General features: G+C 43.4%; 1 protein-coding gene across 1 annotated transcript in view; it reads right to left on the bottom strand.

Annotated features, from left to right (window-relative positions):
• The window catches only part of LOC126095421 (protein O-mannosyl-transferase TMTC2-like), a 1,040,622-nt gene that overhangs the window by 634,629 nt on the left and 380,131 nt on the right, over nucleotides 1–25,862 (bottom strand). The window contains exon 5 of the mRNA XM_049910218.1: nucleotides 1,583–1,613. Coding sequence (XP_049766175.1) covers nucleotides 1,583–1,613 — 31 coding nt within the window. The remainder of the gene's footprint in view (nucleotides 1–1,582; nucleotides 1,614–25,862) is intronic.

Below are 25,862 nucleotides of genomic sequence, written 5' to 3'. Positions count from 1 at the left end.
CACAAAGCAATCCTTGAATACTACAAACATTCATCTAGTAACGAATCGCGCGCCATGTAGCGCGCTCGCTCTCCACAAAGCAATCCTTGAATACTACAAACATTCATCTAGTAACGAATCGCGCACCATGTAGCGCGCTCGTTCTCCACCAAGCAATCCTTGAATACTACAAATATTCATCTAGTAACGAATCGTGCACCATGTAGCGCGCTCGTTCTCCACAAAGCAATCCTTGCATACTACAAATATTCATCTAGTAACGAATCGCGGACCATGTAGCGCGCTCGCTCTCCACAAAGCAATTCTTGTATACTGCAAATATTCATCTAGTAACGAATCGCGCACCATGTAGCGCGCTCGCTCTCCACAAAGCAATCCTTGCATACTGCAAATATTCATCTAGTAGCGAATCGCGCACCATGTAGCGCGCTCGCTCTCCACAAAGCAATCCTTGCATACTGCAAATATTCATCTAGTAACGAATCGCGCAGCATGTAGCGCGCTCGTTCTCCACAAAGCAATCCTTGCATACTACAAATATTCATCTAGTAACGAATCGCGCACCATGTAGCGCGCTCGCTCTCCACAAAGCAATCCTTGCATACTACAAATATTCATCTAGTAACAAATCGCGCACCATGTAGCGCGCTCGCTCTCCACAAAGCAATCCTTGCATACTACAAATATTCATCTAGTAACGAATCGCGCACCATGTAGCGCGCTCGCTCTCCACAAAGCAATCCTTGAATACTACAAACATTCATCTAGTAACGAATCGCGCACCATGTAGCGCGCTCGTTCTCCACAAAGCAATCCTTGCATACTACAAATATTCATCGAGTAACGAATCGCGCACCATGTAGCGCGCTCGCTCTCCACAAAGCAATCCTTGCATACTACAAATATTCATCTAGTAACGAATTGCGCACCATGTAGCGCGCTCGCTCTCCACAAAGCAATCCTTGAATACTACAAACATTCATCTAGTAACGAATCGCGCACCATGTAGCGCGCTCGTTCTCCACAAAGCTATCCTTGCATACTACAAATATTCATCTAGTAACGAATCGCTCACCATGTAGCGCGCTCGCTCTCCACAAAGCAATCCTTGCATACTACAAATATTCATCTAGTAACGAATCGCGCACCATGTAGCGCGCTCGCTCTCCACAAAGCAATCCTTGCATACTACAAATATTCATCTAGTAACAGGTGTTTGTACCGTCACAAGATTTAAGTGAGTTTCAACGTAGTGTTATAGTCGGTGCACGAGCCATGGGACACAGTATCTCCGAGGTTGCAATGAAATGGGGATTTTCCCGTACGACCATTTCACGAGTGTACCGTGAATATCAGGAATCCGGTAAAACATCAAATCTCCGACATCGCTGCAGACGTAAAAATGCACAAACAGGACCAACGACGACTGAGGAGAATCGTTCAACTAACAGAAGTGCAATCCTTCCGCAAATTGCTGCAGATTTCAATGTTGGGACACCAACAAGTGTCAGCTAGCGAACCATTCAACGAAACATCATTTATATGGGCCTTCGGAGCCGAAGGCCCACCCTTGTACCGTTGATGACTGCATGACACAAAGTTTTACGTCTCGCCTGGGCCCCTCAACACCGACATTGGACTGTTGATGACTGGAAACACGTTGCCTGGTTGGACGAGTCTCGTTTCAAAATGTATCGAGGGAATGGACATGTACGAGCTGGTGTAGGCTCTGTAATGGTGTGGGGCTTGTGCAGTTGGAGTGAAATGGGACTCCTGCTACGTCTAGTTACGACGTATATAAGCACCCTATCTGATCACCAACATTCATTTATATCCGTTGTGCATTCCGACAGACTTGGGCAATTGCAGCAGGACAATGCGACACCCCCACACGGGCAGAACTGCTACAGAGTGGCTCCAGAAGCACACTTCTGAGTTTAAACAGTTCCGCTGGCCACCAAACTCCCCATGCGGCCGGAGTGGCCGTGCGGTTCTAGGCGCTACAGTCTGGAACCGAGTGACCGCTACGGTCGCAGGTTCGAATCCTGCCTCGGGCATGGATGCGTGTGATGTTCTTAGGTTAGTTAGGTTTAATTAGTTCTAAGTTCCAGGCGACTGATGACCTCAGAAGTTAAGTCGCATAGTGCTCAGAGCCATTTGAGGTAGCCAAACTCCCCAGACGTGAACATTATTGAACATATCTGGGGTGCCTTGGAACATGCTGTTCAGAAGTGATCTCCACTCCTTCGTACTCTTACGGATTTGTGGACAGTCATGTAGGATTCACGGTGTCAGTTCCCTCCAGCACTACTTCAGACATAGGCGAGTCCGAGCGAAGTCGCGTTGCGACACTTTTGCGTGTTCGCAGGGGCCCTACAGGATATTAGGCAGGTGTACCAGTTTCTTTGGTTCTTCAGTGTAGTATATTAATTCTTATACTGTTATATTTGTTACTAAATTAGTTTTTAATGTATTATTTTCGACAAAGAAATTAAGTACTAAATTTTTGTACTGTTCTAAATTTTGCAAGCTTCTAAATAATTAACGTGAAAAAGGATATTATCAGACTACATTAATATACGAGGAGTAAAATTAATAACAAACATTTATTTCCCATTTCATACATGTATATGTGACCTCGTCTTCTTCCACCACTTCGAGAGTCATCTTTCGGCGTTGTTGTCCGAAGCATTGTGTTCAGACCTCAGGTTAATGTGGAGTTATAAGTGTAGCAAGCTTTACTTTGCGACGAGTCGGTTTCATTTCCTATGACGAAATACAAGGAAGACTGAAGACAGTCAAAGTGGTGGCGTTGGTGGACTGGCCTGTTGCTAAGAGCAGAGTGTTGTTTCTACCTTTCTGTTGTCAGTGAATGCAGGTCCACCTCAACAAGTTTCCGAGCGAATATTGCCAAGGGAACTGTATCCAAATGACATTTGGAGTTGAGCGCCTCCCAAAAAGCCACTGCTCACAGTTGTACATACAGCCACAGCATTTCAGTACGCGAAACAACACAGAAACTGAACAGTAGCTGACTGGAGGCATGTAATGTGGTCTCAAGAACCGCAATTTTGCGTGTGGTCAAATGACGCCAGTGCACGGATGAGCCAGTGAGGTGATCTACACGAAGTCTGGGGAGGGAGGGTGTAGTTCAGGTCAGATACGGTTCTGTGATGTTTTTCTGATGTTTTCTGTACCATCAATTCGACTCATTAGTAGTAGGGCAAATTATGTATGGCACCACACTCCATTGTTGCCAAATTTATTCAAGTTGTTGGATCCAAGACGGCGGTGGTAGATATGGCCACATAGAAAATAGGGTTAATGCAGGAGCAGGTTTAATAATGAATAAAGAAAATAGGAGTGTGGGTAAGCTACTACAAACAGCATAGTGAACGCATTATTGTGGCCAAGATTGACACGAAACCCACGCCTACTACAGTAGTACAGGTTTATATGCCAACTAGCTCTGCAGATGATGAAGAAATAGATGAACTATATGATGAGATAAAAGAAATTATTCAGGTAGTGAAGGGAGACGAAAATTTAATAGTCATGGGTGACTGGAATTCGACAGTAGGAAAAGGAAGAGAAGGAAACATAGTAGGTGAATATGGATTGGGGCCAAGAAATGAAAGAGGAAGCCGCCTTGTACAATTTTGCACAGAGCATAACTTAATCATAGCTGACACTTGGTTCAAGAACCATGAAAGAAGGCTGTATACATGGAAGAACCCTGGAGACACTAGAAGGTTTCAGATAGATTATATAATGGTAAGACTGAGATTTAGGAACCAGATTTTAAATTGTAAGACATTTCCAGGGGCAGATGTGGACTCTGACCACAATCTATTGGTTATGAACTGTATATTAAAACTGAAGATACTGCAAAAAGGTGGGAATTTAAGGAGATGGGACCTGGATAAATTGAAAGAACCAGAGGTTGTACAGAGTTTCAGGGAGAGCATAAGGGAACGATTGACAGGAATGGGGGAAAGAAATACAGTAGAAGAAGAATGGGTAGCTTTGAGGAATGAAGTAGTGAAGGCAGCAGAGGATCAAGTAGGTAAAAAGACGAGGGCTAGTAGAAATCCTTGGGTAACAGAAGAGATACTGAATTTAATTGATGAAAGGAGAAAATATATAAATGCAGTAAATGAAGCAGGCAAAAAGGAATACAAACGTCTCAAAAATGAGATCGACAGGAAGTGCAAAATGGCTAAGCAGGGATGGCTAGAGGACAAATGTAACGATGTAGAGGCTTATCTCACGAGGGGTAAGATAGATACTGCCTACAGGAAAATTAAAGAGACCTTTGGAAAAAAGAGAACCACTTGCATGAATATCAAGAGCTCAGATGAAAACCCAGTTCTAAGCAAAGAAGGAAAAGCAGAAAGGTTCAAGGAGTATATAGACGGCCTATACAGGGGCGATGTATTTGAGGACAATATTATGGAAATGGAAGAGGAGGTAGATGAAGATGAAATGGGAGATACGATACTACGTGGGGAGTTTGACAGAGCACTGAAAGACATAAGTCGAAACAGGGCTCCGGGAGTAGACAACATTCCATTAGAACTACTGACAGCCTTGGGAGAGCCAGTCCTGACAAAACTCTACCATCTGGTGAGCAAGATGTATCAGACAGGCAAAATTCCCGCAGACTTCAAGAAGAATGTAATAATTCCAATCCCAAAGAAAGCAGGTGTTGACAACAGATGAAAAAATTACCGAACTACCAGTTTAATAAGTCACAGCTGCAAAATACTAACGCGAATTCTTTACAGACGAATGGAAAAACTGGTAGAAGCCGACCTTGGGGAAGATCAGTTTGGATTCCGCAGCAATGGTAGGAACACGTGAGGCAATACTGACCTTACGACTTATCTTAGAAGAAAGATTAAGGAAAGGCAAACCTACGTTTCTAGCATTTGTAGACTTAGAGAAAGCTTTTGACAATGTTGACTGGAATACCCTCTTTCAAATTATGAAGGTGGCAGGGGTAAAATACAGGGAGCAAAAGACTATTTACAATTTGTACTGAAAGCAGATGGCAGTTATAAGAGTCGATGGACATGAAAGGGAAGCAGCGGTTGGGAAGGGAGTAAGACAGGGTTGTAGCCTGTCCCCGATGTTATTCAATCTGTATATTGAGCAAGCAGTAAAGGAAACAAAAGAAAAGTTCGGAGTAGGTATTAAAATCCATGGAAAAGAAATAAAAATTTTGAGGTTCGCCGATGACATTGTAATTCTGTCAGAGACAGCAAAGGACTTTGAAGAGCAGTTGAACGGAATGGACAGTGTCTTGAAAGGAGGTTATAAGATGAACATCAACAGAAGCAAAACGAGGATAATGTAATGTAGTCGAATTAAGTCGAGTGATGCTGAGGGAATTAGATTAGGAAATGAGACATTTAAAGTAGTAAAAGACTTTTGCTATTTGGGGAGCAAAATAACTGATGATGGTCGAAGTAGAGAGGATATAAAATGTAGACTGGCAATGTCAAGGAAAGCGTTTCTGAAGAAGAGAAATTTGTTAACATCGAGTATAGATTTAAGTGTCCGGAAGTCGTTTCTGAAAGTATTTGTATGGAGTGTAGCCATGTATGGAAGTGAAACATGGATGGTAAATAGTTTGGACAAGAAGAGAATAGAAGCTTTCGAAATGTGGTGCTACAGAAGAATGCTGAAGATTAGATAGGTAGATCACATAATTAATGATGAAGTATTGAATAGAATTGGGGAGAAGAGGAGTATGTGGCACAACTTGACACAAAGAAGGGACCGGTTGGCAGGACATGTTCTGAGGCATCAAGGGATCACCAATTTAGTACTGGAGGGCAGTGTGGAGGGTAAAAATCGTAGAGGGAGACCAAGAGATGAATGCACTAAGCAGATTCAGAAGGATGTAGGCTGCAGTAGGTACTGGGAGATGAAGAAGCTTGCACAAGATAGAGAAGCATGGAGAGCTGCATCAAACCAGTCTCTGGACTGAAGACCACAACAACAACAACAGCAATGATGTCATGGCAGCAAGTTCAAATATTGGCAGATAGCTGTGTAATTTATGTGTTAGAGAAACATGGTACCGATGTGTAAAGTTGTATAAGCAAATACCATATTAGCTAGGGCTCCTTGTGCTTCCCAAACACATGGTACACAAAGTAACCGTGTACCCCCCTGAGGATTAATGTAATTATACCCTCAGGTGTTACAGATTACAGCAATGGAATGAAATGTATCACAGAAAACCTTTGTATCATTGTAATTCAAAAATCTTTAAAAATAAATGTTTTAAGTACAAAATTAATCACTCAAATACGTGTACTGTAGCGCTAAACTGTGCGTCTTGTTGTAAGATAATCTCTGTCACTACTTAACAGTAAAAATCTGCTAAGTGTAGTAAATATCGTCATCCGTAAGCAAAGTTCTGTAGAAGTCAATGTACTTACCTCGTAATAAACAAAAGTGATATGCTATGCGTATAGATATCGTAGTTATTATGTACGTAGGTCAATTGGGCTATCTCCACTAACCCAACCCCTCCCCTCCCCCCATATCATCCCCACCCTCATAAAATGGCAGGAAGTTCAAATTCCAGCAGGACAAAGCAATATACCACAGATACTTCCAATAACCTAAGAAAATGGTGGGAAAATAGCACACTTGATCTACCTCCACTAACTTAAGTCATCTGACTGCCACCTCTTCCTAGGAATCGGCGGAAAAAAGGAAGCAGCCTGTGCTGGATAGGATGGATGAATGTCTTTATTTAAACAGTCTTTAGTTAAACAATTTCAGGCCGTGACTCAATGTGATGTGTTCACCATGAGGTTGGGAGTCCAATGACCTAGTACACAGTACTGCCAACAGAGGGTACTGTCATCCCTTCCATGACGTAATCCATTATCGCGGTCTGAGGGAGGGGAAATGGCCGGAAAAGGAAGCACCCTGTGTTGAGCTGCTGGAGAGAGAAAGGAGTGTACTTTATTTATTTTGGAACAATTAATTTAGGGATGGATTTGACATAGTATAATTACAACACTGATACATAACCCTGGCTCTGATGTGCTTGGTGTCACATTACACAGCACACAGAGCTTCAAACTACTTGTAAATCACTGAAAGAATGCCGTACACTGATGAAGAGACACGCAAACAACTCGTAAATTACCGAAATAATGCATTGCACAGCCTACAGAGCTTCAAGCTACTCGTAGATAACCGAAATAATGCATGTAAAACACTCTGCAGACAGCTCAATAATTGTAAACTGTCAAAATAATGCACTGCACAGTCTACAGACCTAGGTAAATCACCGAAATAATGCAGTACATTGATGTGCAGAGGCAAACAACTCGTAAATTGTCAAAATGATGCATCTAAAATACTCTGCAAAAACGCTTGCTAATCATCAACTGTCAAAGTCATGCACTGCAAACCTGTACACAAAATAATGCAACAGACACCAAAACAACTCGTAAATTGTCAAAAGATAATGCATGTGTAATGCTCACAACGCTAAATCAGCCGAAAATAATCCATTGCACAAACGCTCAGTGCACGTAAAAAACGCTTTTGAACTATCATCAACCGCAACTGACAGAGGCTACAACGTATGGACACGCTTTCCAGGGCCAGCTGGATGCAAGCCTGTGCCAGGGCGCTAGTCGTTTGCTCTTGTGGATCTGCCGACGACATGTGAAAGTCGTGTCTACAGTTAGAGTTCTTCGAGTGTCACATCTCTATGTAAATAAGTGCCAAGTCACCCTCTGGAATACGCGCACGTGTTCACCGCTGCTGGCATGATCCCTCTCTCTACCTGCAGTGAAGACCTAGTTGCCAAGCGACTCACCCTTGCAGACACTGCAGAAATCCGTTCCATTGCTTCCCAGAATAGCACAGGCTACTTTGTCCCTAGCAATCCTAATAGAACACGCAAGATGCGTGTAGCCACGCATGTGTGCTTACTTGCCCAGCATAGCTGGGGGTTTGGAATGCATTATTTCGGTAATTTATGAGTTGTTTGTGTGTCTGTACATCAGTGTACTGCATTCTTTTGGTGATTTACAAGTAGTTTGAAGCCTTGTGTGCTATGTGGTGTGATCCCAAGTGTGTCAGAGCAAGTGTTTTGTATCAGTGTAATAAATATACTATTTGAAATCCATCCCTAAATAAATTGTTCCAAACTAAATAAAGCACACTCCTTTCCCTCTTAAGCAGCCCAGCGCAGGCTGAGTCCTTTTCCCGCCATTTTCCCCCACACCCCCATCTAGGATTATGTCACAAAAGGGACGACAGCACCCTCTGGTGGCGGTACTGTGTACTAGGTCACTTGGATTTCCAACCTCATGGTGAACACACCAGATGGAGGCACTGCTTCAAACTGTTTAAATAAAGACATATGTCCATCCTATCCAGCACAAATTAATCTTTTTCGTGCTGATACCTATTAAGATGTGGCAGTTGGATGACTTATGTTAGTGGAGATAGCCCAAGTGAGTTATTTTCCTGTCATTTTCTTAGGTTGGTGAAGCTAGCTCTGGTGTGTTTCATTGTCCTGATGGATTTTGTACTTCCCACCATTTTCTGGGGGAGTGGGGAGGGAACGGTGTTAAGTTAGCGGAGGTAGCCCAATTGACCTCTTTTTCCCGCCAAAATTTGAACTTTGGACCATGACGTCATTTCGATGTTGCCATATCCATCGGCGCCATCTTGTATCCGCCATCTTGAATAAATTTGGCAATAATGGAAAGTGGGGCCATACATACTTTGCCTTACTACTTTCATTCACTCCAGTTCCTGTGCACATGAACCATAATGTTTATTTTAATATTATCAACCATCACTTCCATGTCTTCATGGTAAGCATGCTATGGAAACTCCTGTCTTGCAAGATGATGACAATCATTTTTACAGGGATGCACACGTACATTCCTGGTTTGCTGAATACTCGGGCAGTCTGTCATACCTCGACTGATTGGCTAAATTATCCGATGCTAATCCCACAGAAAATGTCTGAGATTTATCCAACAGTAGGTGAAATACAGCAATCAACAAACATACACGCAATTTGGTGCCTACAGGACCTCATGGACTGTCTTGCTTGCAAAATTGAGGGAATTATCAAGGGCACAGACACTACTAGACGTTCTCAGTGTGACATTTCTTGAGTGTGTCTAATATTTTTGTCCAGTGTCCTTGATATTACAATATGTGTCTTGTGAGACTATGCCATAGTCTCTATCAGGTTTATACTCCATGTCCAACAAAAAATCTGTGTGGAGTGTCTCAAAGCTTTGTGGGGTGTAGTAAAATGCCAAAGAGCTTCAAGTAGAGACTATCCTTCCAAATCTCCAGTCAACACACTACACCCTAGGAATGCCAGATTTTGTAAAATACAATAAGGTGTGATGAGTCGTAATTTCTTTACAACAATAGTTTCAAAACTAAATACTCACAAAAATTACCTAACTCTTCCATGTATTTAATAGAGTGCAAAAGGTATCAATAGCATGGAAGTACACGACCAAAGAACACAAAATGTACATACTTATGATTTTCAAGGGCCAGTGTATTAGATTGAGATTGATATTATATTTCACTCAAATTTTGGCACTTCATAATAGTTGACAACCACTCTTTGCAAATTTAAAAAATTCTAAACCCTGCATGCTTTCATAGTTTACTGTCACCTGGAGTTCTGCCTCCAGTTAATTTGCTGTTACACCACTTATTCTTCGTGAATTAAAAGATTCGCTCCACAAAGACACTGGAGCCAGGGATACTGAACAAAAATTCTACCATTCTGGAAATATTTGTTACTCCTTGTTCAGTTACCGAAGAAAAGTATTTAAGCCAGTCTGCAACACAATCAAAGTCTTTGTTCACACTACTGCTAAGGTAATCTCTATGACTGGTGAACTCCTCATATAAGTAATCTATGCAAATATTTTCACTTAGATGAAAAAGTTCTACAGCCTTTTCATAATCTTTGAACTCGGTCCCTTCCTGTGGAGAAAATGCTGGAATGAATAGGGGCTGTCATCTATCATACCTTTCTTTGCAGATATTCAGTCATATTGCTATAAAAGGTGTTAAGGTGTTCAGTTACATGTTTCTGTAATGGCACAGACAATCTATTTAGATGTTCTTTCGCTTTCCTACCAAAAAATTTGTCTTTTCTTCTCTGCTGGATTTTAGAAGTCTCTTTTGTTTGTACATCTCTGACACAAATAGGCCAGACCTTTCTAAAGTTTTAGCTACCATTTCCAGCTGACTCTCAGTATCACTTAAGATACCTTTTATGAAGATATTAGATACAATATTTGGGATAGTCACTAATACTACTAAAGTAAACTTGTATTGCTTCCAAGTTCAGAAGAAACGTAGAAATTCCTGGTGTTAGTAAGAGCGACCTATATGGAGAATGCCTCAAAATTTTAGTCCACTGAAAATTCGAAGTAATGTTTTAATTTTTCTTTTGCTTTCGTTGAGACAGAGAAGCGATTATAAATCTTTAAGTTATATTTTCAACAAAATATCTAATCTGTCGATGTCAAAGTTAATTGTTTTATGTATGATATGATTAGAGCAATTAGCTTCCAGTAAGTTAGGGGTTTTATTTGTCAGCAACTGAGATACGGAACGTTTTTTACCCAACGTTCACATTGGCATTGTCTATACAGTAAGATGACACATAATTAACATTCAAATTTAGTTTTTCTAAGCTCTGCAATACCATACCCTTAGTTGCCATAAATGTTTCCTGACCACTTTCAAAAAATCTAGAAGTTTATCCTGCACTCCCATTAAATGGTCGAAGTAGCGCATGCAAACTGGGATCATTTTTTGACTGCTTTTATGCCATGCATCGGTTGCCAACGAAAAAAGATTGTAACAATATTTTCTGGACACATGGAAGTAGATACAAAGTCATTAACATTTTTTAGGAACAACAACATTCTTTACAATCATTTCTGCTTTAGTCCACCCACGCGAAAATTTGGAATCAATTTTTCCGCAGTCTAGACTTGAATAACGTAGGTTATGTTTCACTGCATGATACATTAACCCAAGTTCACATGCGGTACTTTTACCAGACACTTCTTTACTATTTTTACTGTTGAAGTTAACAACATGGCTTGATAGTTTATACGAACTTCCAGAAATACACTTTGTTATTTTGACGTCCCTTGTATCGTGCATGTTACCGCGAATCAGTGTGCCCATTGTACGGTGTAACAAGAAACTTCCCACACAAAGTAAATAAAGCTCGACTCTCGTCTGGTCCGGTCTTAACACGCGAAAACATACACTCCTGGAAATGGAAAAAAAGAACACATTGACACCGGTGTGTCAGACCCACCATACTTGCTCCGGACACTGCGAGAGGGCTGTACAAGCAATGATCACACGCACGGCACAGCGGACACACTAGGAACCGCGGTGTTGGCCGACGAATGGCGCTAGCTGCGCAGCATTTGTGCACCACCGCCGTCAGTGTCAGCCAGTTTGCCGTGGCATACGGAGCTCCATCGCAGTCTTTAACACTGGTAGCATGCCGCGACAGCGTGGACGTGAACCGTATGTGCAGTTGACGGACTTTGAGCGAGGGCGTATAGTGGGCATGCGGGAGGCCGGGTGGACGTACCGCCGAATTGCTCAACACGTGGGGCGTGAGGTCTCCACAGTACATCGATGTTGTCGCCAGTGGTCGGCGGAAGGTGCACGCGCCCGTCGATCTGGGACCGGACCGCAGCGACGCACGGATGCACGCCAAGACCGTAGGATCCTACGCAGTGCCGTAGGGGACCGCACCGCCACTTCCCAGCAAATTAGGGACACTGTTGCTCCTGGGGTATCGGCGAGGACCATTCGCAACCGTCTCCATGAAGCTGGGCTACGGTACCGCACACCGTTAGGCCGTCTTCCGCTCACGCCCCAACATCGTGCAGCCCGCCTCCAGTGGTGTCGCGACAGGCGTGAATGGAGGGACGAATGGAGACGTGTCGTCTTCAGCGATGAGAGTCGCTTCTGCCTTGGTGCCAATGATGGTCGTATGCGTGTTTGGCGCCGTGCAGGTGAGCGCCACAATCAGGACTGCATACGACCGAGGCACACAGGGCCAACACCCGGCATCATGGTGTGGGGAGCGATCTCCTACACTGGCCGTACACCACTGGTGATCGTCGAGGGGACACTGAGTAGTGCACGGTACATCCAAACCGTCATCGAACCCATTCCTAGACCGGCAAGGGAACTTGCTGTTCCAACAGGACAATGCACGTCCGCATGTATCCTGTGCCACCCAACGTGCTCTAGAAGGTGTAAGTCAACTACCCTGGCCAGCAAGATCTCCGGATCTGTCCCCCATTGAGCATGTTTGGGATTGGATGAAGCGTCGTCTCACGCGGTCTGCACGTCCAGCACGAACGCTGGTCCAACTGAGGCGCCAGGTGGAAATGGCATGGCAAGCCGTTCCACAGGACTACATCCATCATCTCTACGATCGTCTCCATGGGAGAATAGCAGTCTGCATTGCTGCGAAAGGTGGATATACACTGTACTAGTGCCGACATTGTGCATGCTCTGTTGCCTGTGTCTATGTGCCTGTGGTTCTGTCAGTGTGATCATGTGATGTATCTGACCCCAGGAATGTGTCAATAAAGTTTCCCCTTCCTGGGACAATGAATTTACTGTGTTCTTATTTCAATTTCCAGGAGTGTATTTTCCCGTTCCTTGAGATATTCTGGGTGATGTTTGATGTTTGCCTTGAGATACCAACTTTTTTTCGCAGAGGAGTTTCTGATGTTAAGTTCATGGAAACAAACTTGTGACAGGAAGAGAATACAGAACGCACAAACATTCAGTTAGTTTGGTGTCAACATAAACCAACAAGTGATCTTAACGAGAATGCAAGCCGGGGAAGATGTCTAGAATCTATACACAACTTCATAAGATCTAAGTTACTGTCCAGACACGCAAAAATATGAATATATCAGACCATGATCAAACCGTTAGTGTGCTACGCAAGTGAGACTTGGATTCTATAAAAAGAGAGATACAGAGAGAACTCATCATTTTTGAAAATAAAGAGGAAAATACACTACTGGCCATTAAAGTTCCTTGACTAAGAAGATGACGCGCTACAGACGCGAAATTTAACCGACAGAAAGAAGATGCTGTGATATGCAAATGATTAGCTTTTCAGAGCATTCACACAAGGTTAGCGCCGGTGGTGACACCTACAACGTGCTCACATGAGGAAAGTTTCCAACCGATTTCTCATACACAAACATTAGTTGACCGGCATTGCCTGGTGAAACGTTGTTGTGATGCCTCGTGTAAGGAGCAGACATGCGTACCATCACGTTTCCGACTTTGATAAAGGTCGGATTGTAGCCTATCGCGATTGCCGTTTATCGTATCGCGACACTGCTGTTCGCGTTGGTCGATATCCAATGACTGTTAGCAGAATATGGAATCGGTGGGTTCAGGAGGGTAATACGGAACGGCGTGTTGGATCCCAACGGCCTCGTATCTCTAGCAGTCGAAATGACAGGCATCTTATCCGCATGGCTGTAACGAATCGTGCAGCCACGTCTCGATCCCTGAGTCAACAGATGGTGACGGTTGCAAGACAACAACCATCTGCACGAACAGTTAGACAACGTTTGCCGCAGCATGGACTATCAGCTCGGAGACCACGGCTGCGGTTACCCTTGACGCTGCATCACGGACAGGAGCGCCTGCGATGGTGTACTCAACGACGAACCTGGGTGCACGAATGGCAGTATGTCATTTTTTCGGATGAATCCAGGTTCTGTTTATAGCATCATGATGGTCGCATCCGTGTTTGGTGACATAGCGGTCAACGCCGTGTCGTATCACCTGGCGTGATGGTATGGGGTGCCATTGGTTACACGTCTCGGTCACCTCTTGTTCGCATTGGCGGCACTTTGAACAGTGGACGGTACATTTCAGATGTGTTACGACCCGTGGCTCTATCCTTCATTTGATCCCAATGTCCGCCCCAGTAGCTGAGTGGTCAGCGTGACGGATTGCCGTCCTCCGGGCCCGGGTTCGATTCCCGGCTGGGTCGGAGATTTTCTCCGCTCAGGGACTGGGTGTTGTGTTGTGTTCATCATCATTTCATCCCCATCCGGCGTGCAGGTCGCCCAATGTGGCGCCGACTGTAATAAGAACTGCGCCTAGGCGGCCGGACCTGCCCCGCGAGGGGCCTCCCGGCCAATGACGCCAAACGCTCATCATCATCATCATCATCCCAATGAACCCCTATATTTCAGCAGGATAATGCACGACCGCAGTTTGTAGGTCCTGTACGGGCCTTTCTGGATACAGAAAATGTTCGACTGGTGCCCTGGCCAGCAGATTCTCCAGATCTCTCACCAATTGAAGACGTCTGGCCAATGGTGGCCGAGCAACTGGTTCGTCACAATACGCCAGTCACTACTCTTGATGAATTGTGGCATCGTGTTGGAGCTGCATGTGCAGTTGTACCTTTACACGCCATCCAAGTTCTGTTTGACTCAATGCCCAGGCGTATCAAGGCCGTTATTACGGCCGGGGGTGGTTGTTTTGTGTACTGATTTCTCAGGATTTATGCACCCAAACTGCGTGAAAATGTAATCACATGTCAGTAGTAGTATAATATATTTGTCTAATGAATACCGGTTTATCGTCTGCATTTCTTCTTGGCGTAGAAATTTTAATGTCATCTCGACTGCTAGTGATACGAGGCCGTTGGGATCCAGCACAGCGTTCCGTATTACCTTCCTGAAGCCACCGACTCTGTATTCTGCGAACAGTCTTTGGATCTCTACCAAAGCAAGCAGCAATGTCGCGATATGAAAAACCGCAATCGCGATAGGCTACAATCCGGTCTTTATCATAGTCGGAAACGTGATGGTATGCATTTCTCCTCCTTACAAGAGGCATCACAACAACGTTTCACCAGGCAACGCCGGTCAACTGCTGTTTGTGTATGAGAAATCGGTTGGAAACTTTCCTCATGTGAGCACGTTGTAGGTGTCGCCACCGGCGCCAACCTTGTGTGAATGCTCTGAAAAGTTAATCATTTGCATATCACAGCATCTTCTTCCTGTCTGTTAAATTTCGTGTCTATAGAACGTCATCTTCCTGGTGTAGCAATTTTAATGGCTAGTAGTGTATTTAGAAGCTCAGGTGTTGCCAACATTCACGAAATCCAGCACAACCGAAGAGGCTATAACACCGTCATCTGCGAAGAAGATTAGTTGGAAGATTATATTTTATTTTAAAATATAATTGGTAATAGACTTATAAACAAAAACCGAGAATTATTCACTCTGGGCAAAAAATAATCGGAGAAAAGAAATTTGAGAGTAAAATGGAAGAATCCGCTAACAACGGTGTGTCTGGTTAGCACCTCTCTTACGGAATAAGTATTGATAGGGACCTTAGTTCCTCTTGTGTATGCTGCGTCTGCCAGCGCCCCCCTCTCCTGCATTACAGGGCGCTGCCAGCACTGTGCAGTAGCCGGCGCAACCGGCAGGACGAGAAGGAGGTAGCGGCTGGCACCTGTTGCTGTCTAGCCCCGGGTCGTGCCAGCCAGCGCACGGACACACAACCAATACTCCAGCACACTTGTTGCTCGCAGCTGGAATCGGTTCAAGGGCGCCGTCCAGAGTACCAATAAAGTTCACAATAAACACGAGCGCCGAAGTTTAAAACTGGCATGCCAAAGATAGCGGGCTGAACTGCTCTCACCGCCAACAGACAAACGAGTGACTGGCATTGCCAGCTCCCACTGTTGCGCCTTCCGCTGTGCAGAGCACTGTGCTTGCGAGTTCTTAATCTGCAGTTGCAGCAGGAGAATCGTATATAATGTTTAGTTTCGCTTACCTTACGGTGTGCGACGAAAGTAGTCGAAAGAGAAACATAGGGGAGGCGCTATAGACCTATGCACGTCCCAAAATGTTTAAATCTTATACGATTTTGTTGTATATGTTGTTGTTGTAGTCTTAACTCCGAAGACTAGTTTGATGCAACTTTCTTAGTCTATCTTTTTCAAGCATCTCTGCCTATAAATAACTACCACAACCTACATCCATTTGAACATGCTTAGTGTAATCAAACGTTGGTTTCCCTCTACAATTTTGCACCCCCCCCCATGCCCCACCCCCTCCGCTCCCACCCCCTCCCGGCCCACGACACACACACACACACACACACACACACACACACACACACACACACACACACACACACACGTCCTTCAATTACCAAACTGACAGTTTCTTGATGCCTCAGGAAATTTTTGTTGTTGTTTTTCCACAATTTATTTAGTGACTTCTTATCTGTAATTCAATATAATCACCGAATATTCAGGATTCTTGTATAACACACTACTCAAAAGATTGTGTTTCCGTCTTGTCTGAACAGCTTATCGTCCCCTGAAATATGCCTTTGTTAAATCCCTCTTTAAAAAAATGTGACAACAGAGATGTCAATAACTACCGACATGTTTCATTGCTGACATGATTCTCCAAAATTTTTGAGATGATGTATTCTAGAGTAAAACCGCACCTTAGCAACAATAATATCCTCAGCAAATCACAGTTCGGTTTTGAGAAGAGTTACTCTGCTGCGAATGCTAATTACATATTCACTGTCCAGATTTTACAGGCATTAAATAATAAAATAGCACCAGGTGGTATTTTTCTAAGGTATTCGACTGTGTGAATCACAGTATTCTCCAAGATAAATTGAACGTTTATCGGACTGATGGTATTGCCAACCAATGGATAATGTCATATCTAAGCAAAAGAATGCAGACAGCTGCATTCAATAATTCAACCAACATAGTCCGGCAACATAATTCTTACTGGGAAGAAATCACGTATAGGTTTCCTCAAGGCCCTGTCCTATGTCCACTATTGTTCCTCATATATGCAAACGATCTTCCCTCCAATACACAACAAGCATATGACACTAGTATTGCAATTAATCCAAGCACACATACAGAAACAGAAGAAATACACTCCTGGAAATGGAAAAAAGAACACATTGACACCGGTGTGTCAGACCCACCATACTTGCTCCGGACACTGCGAGGGGGCTGTACAAGCAATGATCACACGCATGGCACAGCGGACACACCAGGAACCGCGGTGTTGGCCGTCGAATGGCGCTAGCTGCGCAGCATTTGTGCACCGCCGCCGTCAGTGTCAGCCAGTTTGCCGTGGCATACGGAGCTCCATCGCAGTCTTTAACACTGGTAGCATGCCGCGACAGCATGGATGTGAACCGTATGTGCAGTTGACGGACTTTGAGCGAGGGCGTATAGTGGGCATGCGGGAGGCCGGGTGGCCGTACCACCGAATTGCTCAACACGTGGGGCGTGAGGTCTCCACAGTACATCGATGTTGTCGCCAGTGGTCGGCGGAAGGTGCACGTGCCCGTCGACCTGGGACCGGACTGCAGCGACGCACGGATGCACGCCAAGACCGTAGGATCCTACGCAGTGCCGTAGGCGACCGCACCGCCACTTCCCAGCAAATTAGGGACACTGTTGCTCCTGGGGTATCGGCGAGGACCATTCGCAACCGTCTCCATGAAGGTGGGCTACGGTCCCGCACACCGTTATGCCGTCTTCCGCTCACGCCCCAACATCATGCAGCCCGCCTCCAGTGGTGTCGCGACAGGCGTGAATGGAGGGACGAATGGAGACGTGTCGTCTTCAGCGATGAGAGTCGCTTCTGCCTTGGTGCCAATGATGGTCGTATGCGTGTTTGGCGCCGTGCAGGTGAGCGCCACAATCAGGACTGCATACGACCGAGGCACACAGGGCCAACACCCGGCATCATGGTGTGGGGAGCGATCTCCTACACTGGCCGTACACCACTGGTGATCGTCGAGGGGACACTGAATAGTGCACGGTACATCCAAACTGTCATCGAACCCATCGTTCTACCATTCCTAGACCGACAAGGGAACTTGCTGTTCCAGCAGGACAATGCACGTCCGCATGTATCCCGTGCCACCCAACGTGCTCTAGAAGGTGTAAGTCAACTACCCTGGCCAGCAAGATCTCCGGATCTGTCCCCCATTGAGCATGTTTGGGACTGGATGAAGCGTCGTCTCACGCGGTCTGCACGTCCAGCACGAACGCTGGTCCAACTGAGGCGCCAGGTGGAAATGGCATGGCAAGCCGTTCCACAGGACTACATCCAGCATCTCTACGATTGTCTCCATGGGAGAATAGCAGCCTGCATTGCTGCGAAAGGTGGATATACACTGTACTAGTGCCGACATTGTGCATGCTCTGTTGCCTGTGTCTATGTGCCTGTGATTCTGTCAGTGTGATCATGTGATGTATCTGACCCCAGGAATGTGTCAATAAAGTTTCCCCTTCCTGGGAAAATGAATTCACGGTGTTCTTATTTCAATTTCCAGGAGTGTAGTAAACCTACAGAAACAGAAGAAATAGTAAACAAAGTTTTTAAAAGTATCATCGACTGGTTTTTTGCCTATGGTCTCACCCTCAGTTTTAAACAAGAAACAACATTTTCATTTCTGTACATCTAGGGTTACTACATTAGCGATAAGTTAAACATTTTGAAAATCGAAGAAACCGCAGAACGGTTGCTTAATTCACAATCTTTCACTGTCCACACTACCGATTTCGGAACACTTAAAAGTTCCATCTGTAAACTGCAATAATAAAAATCTTCTGTTGCACGCGAATGGGAGGGAATCCTGAAGTCTGAAATATTAGGTAGTAAATTATGCGACTGAGATTTCGAAATGATAAGAAAGTAAAAGGGAGACCAGAACGTTACTTACAAATAAAATCACTTAATCATCTGAGGTTATCCGCACCCCAATGTTGTCATGGAACCTAAGTAACAAAACATGTAAAATGGCGAGGGGGAGATATCTCATATTGCATGGAATTACTTACAAAAATTCTATAACAACCGTTCCCTCGTGCTGCTCGACTGGTAACACGAACAGGAAAACCACGTAATAGCCAATATGAGCCGTGAGTACTGAAACCGCACAAGACCCAAGCGCAGGCGTGATACGAAACAGACTTCAGACTCGTGAATTATTTAAAGTGGAAATGCAAGAAGTAACAGCTGAAAGGGGACGGAACCGTCACATCCTTAAGAGGGAAGAAGATTTGTAAATTTAAAAAACAAGGAAAAATACTACGTTATAGGGACGCCTTCATTTGCCTGGATAACGTCATAAAACTAAAATATTTTTGTGTTCTATTCGTTAATGAACGTCTTACAGACATCTGTTTAAGGAACTGGGCACTCTGACTTCTGCTTCACAGTATATTTCTCCCCTCAAGAAGTTTGTTGGAAATAGTCCATCACAGTTCAAAAGCAACCATGATGTACATAATTACTGTACCAGAAGGAAAAATGACGTTAATTACTCCACAATGAGATTTCGTTTAGCAAAAATGACAACTTCTTTCATTCCGTAGAAGAATTTACAGCGTTGTAGTGTTCAAAAGGTTGTGGGTAGAAATTACTAACTCAGATCTGGATATATTTTTTTATCTCACAAAAAGAAAAACTTGCAAATGTGCAGCATGTAACCACTTGTACAAATTAATTTACCATCAATCGCTCCACATCATTACGATTTATCTCGCAAGAGGATCCATGGAACATGAAACTAACTTTCACTTCCGTACAAGGCTTTGCTCCAGACAAATACCTTAAGAAATACACGCACACAAAAACAGTTCCCCTGACTATATACTCGTACTTAATGCGCAGATTGAGTTGTCTAATACTCCTATCCTGAAACATTTCCAGGAAGAATTTTCCACGCTCCACTATAAATAGTGTTTCTACATCTATCTGCAGCTCAAGTAAGAAACCTTATAAGCATCAACACTATCTATTAATAATTTTTCACGGCACTAAATGTGAAATACGAATAAATTTTTATGTACGGTCATCCTCACTGTTCAGAGAGCACATAAGGACTTCATGTACCTTCTTACACACTTTCATTTATCTACCATTTTGTAAAATGATTTTGTAATGGTATAATTCACATAATCCATTTATTTATTTTGTTTAACGATCTAAGTTTAAAGTAAAATACGTTTCAGTTTCACGTGACAGTAATACGAGTTATTGTTTCCTTTCTCAAAATGCCAAATCTTTGTAATGTACTATCACTGTATCGAAGCCCCTTAGAAATCCATTTGCTTTGTACATATTTTATAGGCCTATATGTTTTCATATGTTGTAAGCAAGTCAAAACACGTGGTGCGGAATGAAAATTTGTTTTTTAACCAAACGAAAGTGTTAAACAATGCAAACTGATGCGTGTGATTTTGAAAACACAGCCAACATCGCGAGTGTGACTCGTTGGAGGAAAATAGTGAACGTTACAGACGAGCATTTCACGTAGGTTGCATTCTAACATAGGTCTATAGCACAACCATTTTTATTGCACTTTTTTAACCATCGTTATTACACCTTTTTAACTGTGAGTTATTGTTTATTCCTGGGCAAATCACCATTTAACGAACGCATTACATGTTTTTACGGAGCTATGAAAGCCATTTGATGATGAAATGACGAATTCGAAACCGGTAACGATAAATGTTGAATAAATTAATCTGTGGCTGGTTGCTGTGCACTATCACCAGATTATTCCACATAACAGCCACGGTCTCCAACCATGTCTTTATTTGACAAATCCGCCTTCAGACTTTTCAACAGATATTAGATGTTTACAAAATTATCTTTTGCAAAATGCTTTTCTTACTATACCAGTTCTATTTTTTATATCCTCTCTACATCGGCCGCAATCAGTTACTTAGCTACCCAAATAGCTAAACTCATTAACAAGTTTTAGTACATAATTTCCTAATCAGATTCCCTCAGCATCCGCAGCTTGTTTTACTTTTGTTAATGTTCAACTTGTAATCTATTTTCAAGACACTGTCCACCCCTTTCATCTGCTCTTACAAGTTTTAGTCGTCTCTGACAGAGCTGAATGTCACCTGCAAATCACAACATTTTAATTTCTTTGCCCTGAATTATTATTCCCTCTTCAAATATTTCTCGGGATTCCTCTGCCGTTTGCTCAATGTACATATTCAGTAACATCGGGGATAAGATACAATAGTGACTCACTGCTTCTCAGCTATGGCCTTCCTTTAATGTCCATCGACTCTTACAACTGCAATATGTTTTCTGTACAAGTTGTAAATAAAGGTATAAACAAGTATAAATGTACTGGAATGATAATGGCTGCAGCTCTATGAAGCTATTCGCAGATGACGCAGTTATGTACAGAAAGGTAATATGGTTGGAAATTTGTTAGCAATTGCAGGGAGACTTGCAGATAACCGGTGCCTGGTTTAAAGAATGGCAGCTGACCCTCAACATAAACAAACGTATTGTAATGCGCATAAACAGATGAAAGCATCTGATTCTTTAGACTAGGCGAGCGGTCACTCGAATCACCTTAAAATATCCAGGAGTGATTTTAGGTGCAATGACCTCACGCACATAGGGAATTACTGAACGAAATGTGTTTGACTCTCAATGGGGCATTACTTGAACACAATAGTAGCAGACCGTTACCGAAACATCCCTCACAAAACCGATAAAACTTCTAGTCATGTGTAAAGGCTGTTAGTCGTACCAAAGTTGGTGTCCAGACATTCATGAACGAGACAGAGAATGAAATTGTTGGTAACAATGCAAAAGCCCAAACGTCGGACTCCTTTTTCAAATGTTCCTTCGGAAATAATAACCTAGGGGTATTACCCCAATTTAATTCCCTCACCACTGCATAAATTAGCGTGCGATATGAATATTAGTGGTGTTGAGAAACAGCCGAATTGTTAAAACTGAATAATGCTCGAGGGCCCGATGGAATTGCTGTCAGATTCTGTACCAAATTTGTCACTGAGTTAACCCCTCTTTTAATCCTCAGTTAGCGTACTTACCACGAACGAAAACCCGTGACCAGTAGTTGGAAGAAAGCACTGTCACACCTATCTGCAAGAAGGTAACGCTAGTGATCCATAAAACTACCGTCCAATATTGTTGACAGCCATTTGTTGTAAAATCTTACCACATGTAACGATCTCAAACGTATTAACGGACCTCGAACAGATTTATCTCCTCCATGCCACCCAGCTTGGAGTTCGAAAACATGGATCATGTAAACCCCAGTCCATAATTTTCTCAAATGACATCATGAAAGACATATCTGGGCAGTCAAGTAGATGGAGTATTTCTCGAGTTAAGAAAAGCATCAGTTACTAACAATCTTACCCATTTAACAAAAGCACGATCGTATGGGACATCAAGTTAACCGTATCAAATAGGTCTAACAGAGCAGACTGAACGTACAAAGAAGGGGAGCACGTATAGTCACAGGTTTGTTAGACACGTGGAATAGCGTCACAGAGATGCTTAAGAACCTGGACTGGCAGTCTCTTAAAGATAGACGCAAACTGTACCGAGAAAGCCTACTTATAAATTTCAAGCAGTTTAAATGGTGAATCTAGGAGTATACTGCAGCTTCCTGCGTATCTCTGCCGTAGGGTTCATGAGGACAGGAATAGTCTTCAGATGATAATGACAGGTTATAAAGCAGCCGTAGGCAAAGGTTCAACGATATGGATACCTATAATAAAACCAATACAGTCACAATACTATTTTGGGAATTTTTTTACTGCAGTAAACGTAATATTGTTTTAGTGGTCGTATTCGTCGGAACACTTCGGCGAGAGTGTCCTTGTTCAATTGAGTATGAACTCTATGGACTTTATCTATGAAACACAGTAATTAAGGAGTCTTTCTAAACTTGGGATTCGGTGCTCAGTTTATTGAAACCTTGCTAGTCATTCCCTCCACCCAAAACTTGAAATCATCCAAGGGATGCATGTTTCACTGAATAACTACTAGGGTGCTGTAAAAAACAAGGTATCGAATTGCCCAGTGGCAAGCGTTGCTTAAATTTAGAACCAGCAAAGGCGTCAGAAGACTCCTGGTACAACTGAAATGTGCAGTGGTTTGTCCCACAACTCCAGGCTCGCACGTGTTCTTTGTGTCTGAGAGCAAATATTCTGCCTGTTTGTTCTATGTATTTGTCATCACAAGTGTTATACTGTAATTGATAGATACCTGCTTTCTGGTATGTGTCTTTGTTTTTTTCAGTTATCGGGTTTATTTTTGGATAGACTTGCCTGTTGCGTATGCTATGTTTATTCCCTGTGTTTTGAAAATTATGGCGATTTTATATGTGAGTTTGTGTTTGTATGTCATTGTGTACCATCTTTTGTTTTCCTGATTATTTTGTGTAGTTGTTATGGCACAGGGTGCTTGTGACTGTGTCTGGCTCTGTTGTGATGTCAATCAAAAATGGTTCAAATGGCTCTGAGCACTATGGGACTTAACAGGTGTGGTCATCAGTCCCCTAGAACTTAGAACTACTTAAACCTAACTAACCTAAGGACATCACACACATCCATGCCCGAGGCAGGATTCGAACCTGCGACCGTAGCAGTCGCGCGGTTCCGGACTGCGCGCCTAGAACCGCGAGACCACCGAGGCCGGCTGATGTCAATCGTTTTGTGCTTTCTGCTTTCATTTTATTTTTTATTTTGTTGCTTAGCTTTGTACCTATTGTTTTGGGCTATCTGCATTATTATGTGCAGTTCTTTCTGGTAATTTTCTTTGTTGAGCGAGACTGTGTTGAGTGTATGGAGTATATGCCGATGTGCTGCTTGGTTTCGTGAATGTGGGTGATTGGAGGATTGAGGGATGATAATGTCAGTTTCTGTGGGTTTACCGTAAATTTCAAACACTTGCTTATTGCTTTGCTTTATGATTGCTATATCCAAAAAGATAATTTAGTTATTCTGTTCTCTTTCCATTGTGAATTTTATATTTTTATGTACCATGTTTATGTAGGGCAACGGCCTTGTCGCAGATGTTACACCGGCTCCCGTGAGATCACCGAAGTTAAGCGCTGTCGGGCGTGGCCGGCACTTGGATTGGTGACCATCCAGGCCGCCATGCGCTGTTGCTATTTTTCGGGGTGCACTCAGCCTCGTGATGCCAATGGAGGAGCTACTCGACCGAATAGTAGCGGCTTCGGTCAAGAATACCATCATAACGACCAGGATAGCGTGTGCTGACCCCACGCCCCTCCCATCCGCATCCTCAACGGATGATGACACGGCGGTCGAATGGTCCCGGGAGGCCACTCGTGGCCTGACGTCGGAGTCACCTTGTTGATGTAAGTATGTCAGTGAAGGAAAAGAACTAGACTCACAAACACAAAGAAGAATGGGAGAATAAACCGGAATTTAAAGAGTGGCCGACACCAGTTCCTGAAGGTAACATTAAACGTATATGTTGCTATTGTCAAACTGAATATTTCGCTAAACTGAGCGATACAAAAAATCACACTGAAACCAAGAACGTAAATCAGACTTGACATAAAATCGGCACAAAAGACCTTGCCAGTACCAAAAATATGCAATACTAGACCTTCTAGTAAAGCAGAAGCATCACTTCCATTGTTAGTTGCTGAACATTGTTTGGTTTTGATTGTTGATCATCTTGGACGACTGTTTAAGGTATATATTTTCTGACTCGAAAGCCACCACAGACTTACAATTACATCGAACGAAATGTTAAAACCTCGTTCTCCACCAACTTGGGTATTGCGTACTGAGCCTCCGTAGATTCGGGTGGCGAGCTGGTTTGAATCCATGCGCCGGCAACCTTGAAAATGATTTTCTGTGGTTTTTCCATCTTCAATTTAGGCAAATGTCCCTGAATATAGGTCACAGTCAGTTCCTTCCGATTATCTTTCTTTCCCAAGAGACTCCATTTCCCTTAAAGACGCAGCCCCTATGCTTAAATAGAAAGAGCTGCATCGAAGGCGGGCCGAGTATCTCTTCGGACTCTCCCGGCACTAAAAGCCATATGATCAAAAAATATTAATTCAAGTTCTCCTCATTTAGGCACATGCATTTGAATTCCGGGACATTCTCTAACGCGGAAAATTACCTTTCTTACATGGGAAGAAGTGACAAATGCATATTTAACTGAGAAAATTTCGGAAGATAATTCCAGATTCTTTGCATTTTCTCCGCCAAAAATTATTCTAACTTATCTATCGAACAGAGAGTTCTTTGTTCCAAAGTAAATCGGTAAGAATCACGTTGTCCCAAAAAATTAGCGCTCGTGCATTCCTGATCATTTCGTCAGCTCAAATCCAGACTGAAAGAAGGGAAGTGTAAAATGACCTTGGAGGAGTGTAAAATGACCTTGGAATGGAGATTGGAGCATCACTGCATCTTAATGGTCTGCCAAAATACAGCGCCCCTAAATACCGAGATTATATCTCCGCTGATGAAAACTCCGAAATTATTTTCGTATAGACTGGTTTCTTATTCTTTATGAAATTTGCAGAATAAATAAAAACACGAGTCATTTTAAGATCCTCTCTAAAAAGTTGGATCTCCCCTGGCTGCGTTCTTGTCAGGCATGCCAGCCTGATTTGCCCGCCATACGGCCCGAGAACCAGGAGTGACGGTCTGGAGTGCCATTTCATTTCATAGCAGGCACCCATACACCACTGTGGTATGTCGACGAAATTCTACTCTCGGTTTTGTTGCCCTTGACGGCATGTCACCCTGGGGTTACCTTACAGCAAGGTAATGCCCGCTCGCACACGGCGAGAGTTTCAACTGGTTTTCTTCGTGCTTGCCAAATCCTACCTTGGCATCAAGGTCGCCGGATTTACCCCCCCCCCCCCCCCACACACACACACACAGCGGAGAACAT

The sequence above is a fragment of the Schistocerca cancellata genome, chromosome 8 (genome assembly GCF_023864275.1).
Source record: "Schistocerca cancellata isolate TAMUIC-IGC-003103 chromosome 8, iqSchCanc2.1, whole genome shotgun sequence".
NCBI lineage: Eukaryota > Metazoa > Arthropoda > Insecta > Orthoptera > Acrididae > Schistocerca > Schistocerca cancellata.
This window is presented reverse-complemented; position numbering and strand designations above follow the sequence as displayed.